The 1,895-nt window shown below is 72.5% G+C and overlaps 1 protein-coding gene across 1 annotated transcript in view; it reads left to right on the forward strand.

Moving 5' to 3' along the window:
- Position 1: 1 nt before the first annotated feature.
- MMP21 (matrix metallopeptidase 21) overlaps positions 2-1,895 on the forward strand; it is a gene marked incomplete at its 5' end in the record, with an annotated part of 7,513 nt that continues 5,619 nt past the window's right edge. The window contains 2 exons of the mRNA XM_004680957.1: positions 2-58; positions 1,659-1,892. Of these exons, the coding sequence (XP_004681014.1) occupies positions 2-58; positions 1,659-1,892 (291 nt within the window). The remainder of the gene's footprint in view (positions 59-1,658; positions 1,893-1,895) is intronic.

Genomic DNA, 1,895 nt, shown 5'->3' on the forward strand with positions numbered 1-1,895 from the left:
CCTGGCCCCGGCCCCCCTGCGCAGGGCCAGGCCCATCGCCGACCTCCACGCCGCGCAGGTAGGAGAAGCCCGGCGGCCGGCACCCCCAAGAAGGTGCCCACAGCAGGCACAGCGGACACGTGTGTGCAGGAGGCACACGCACGTGCCACGGACTTACACGCAGGCGCAAGCAGGCGCAGGTAGACACGCACGCACTCACGCACGGTTTTAAAAAGTCTTTGAGGCGCCTGAGCAGAGGCCGGTGGCCACGGCCCTCCTGCTCCTTCCCTGGGGCCTCCCGAGCGCTGCGCGTGCGGGTCGCCTGTCTGCGCTGCTGACGGTGGCCCCCACACAGTTGCTGTCCCAGGCAGCAAGGGAGGCGGAGGAGGCGCTCACGGGCCGGGGGGCCTCTCCTCGGGGCTCGTGGGGTCGGAGGCCCCGTGGGGCTCCCAGGAAGCACGAGTCTCTGACGCCCAGCCCCGATTAACCAGCCGGCCCCAGCGGCCTCTAGTGAGCCCCCACGGCCCCCCACCTCGGTGGCCACAGAGAGCCCCACCTGCTGGAACCGGGGCGCCCCAGCTGGCCGCCCGCCACGCTCGCTGACGCCCCGCAACGACCGAGGAGGGACCCGGACGAGGCTCTTTCCCCGGGAAGCGAGCAGGGCCGGGAGCAGGGCCCGGGGGCTGGCTGCAGCCTGGCGCTCTAGGGCTCGGCGGCAGCGGCCCTGCTCAGCCTCCCCAAGGTTTCACCGGCTCCCAGCCCTGCCACGGCGGAGGCCAGTGAGGAAGGGTGGCCGGAGCGCCGGCCCCCAGGCCCTCCTGGCCCCCAGGCCCAGCCACGCCTCCCTGAGCCTCCTTCGAGGTGCAGATGCAGCCTGGGCCACCTCCAGCCGGACCCCTGACCTCAAACCTTGCCCTTCCCCTCCCGTCTCTCTCTCATCTGGGCACCTGCTGGCATCCCAACGCCCCCACTGGGTGAGCACCCACTGGGCTGGCATGCACCTCAGACGCGTGATGCTGGGGCTCCACAGGGCCCCCCAACAAGTGCCCACGCCCTCTGCTGCTCACTGGCCCTGCTCACCCGGCCTCTGCCCGCTCGGCTCCGGAGCCCCGTGACATCGCTGCACCCCCGCCCTGCTCCAATTTCCTCCCTTTGAGGGCTGCACGAAGGGTGCCCCAACAGGCACAGCTGCCGCCGCGCACGGTGACCTGCACCCCGCCAGCTCCTGGAGCTCCGCCCCCGCCAGGGATGGAGGCTGAGTGCCCGTCCGCGCTCTGGCTGCCGCGTGCCCGGCGGCCGGCTCCGCTGGCCTCCCTCCACTGAGGTGCTTAGGGCGTGTCCACAGTGCCCGTGGGTAGGGACCCCCCCGGGGTCAGGTGCCATCCTACGGACCATCCAGCAGGGAACAGGCCGTGTGGGCCCCGGCCCTTAAGCCGTCCCTGGACGGACGCCCCTGCGGTCACCGCTGCCCACTCGGTCCCTGCGTCAGGCGCTGAGTCCCTCGCAGCGTCCTCGGACCCAGCCGCTCCTGGTCCCGCAGCTCTGAGCTGGGCCTCAGGGTGGCCGCACCCTGCACACACGCACACGCACACGCACACGCACACGCAGCAGGTCACAGCCGCACGGAACACACCCGAGACGCACGCGGCAGGGTGTGACCCGCACTCTCTCTGCCACAGTGGTTCCTGGCCAAATACGGCTGGGCTGAGGGACCCCGGAGGACAGCGGAGGCGTCGGGGGGCGCCGGCCCCGGGAGGCCGGCCCCGGGGCCCGTGGGTGCCGCCCTGGCTGAAGCCATGCGAAGATTCCAGAAGGTCAACGCGCTGCCGGCCAGCGGGAAGCTGGACCCGGCCACGCTGGCCGCCATGAACAGGCCTCGCTGCGGCGTCCCGGACACGCGGCCCCTGCCCCAGGCT

This window comes from Condylura cristata, unplaced genomic scaffold (assembly GCF_000260355.1).
Source record: "Condylura cristata isolate star-nosed mole 26May11 unplaced genomic scaffold, ConCri1.0 scaffold00011, whole genome shotgun sequence".
Classification (NCBI taxonomy): Eukaryota; Metazoa; Chordata; class Mammalia; order Eulipotyphla; family Talpidae; genus Condylura; species Condylura cristata.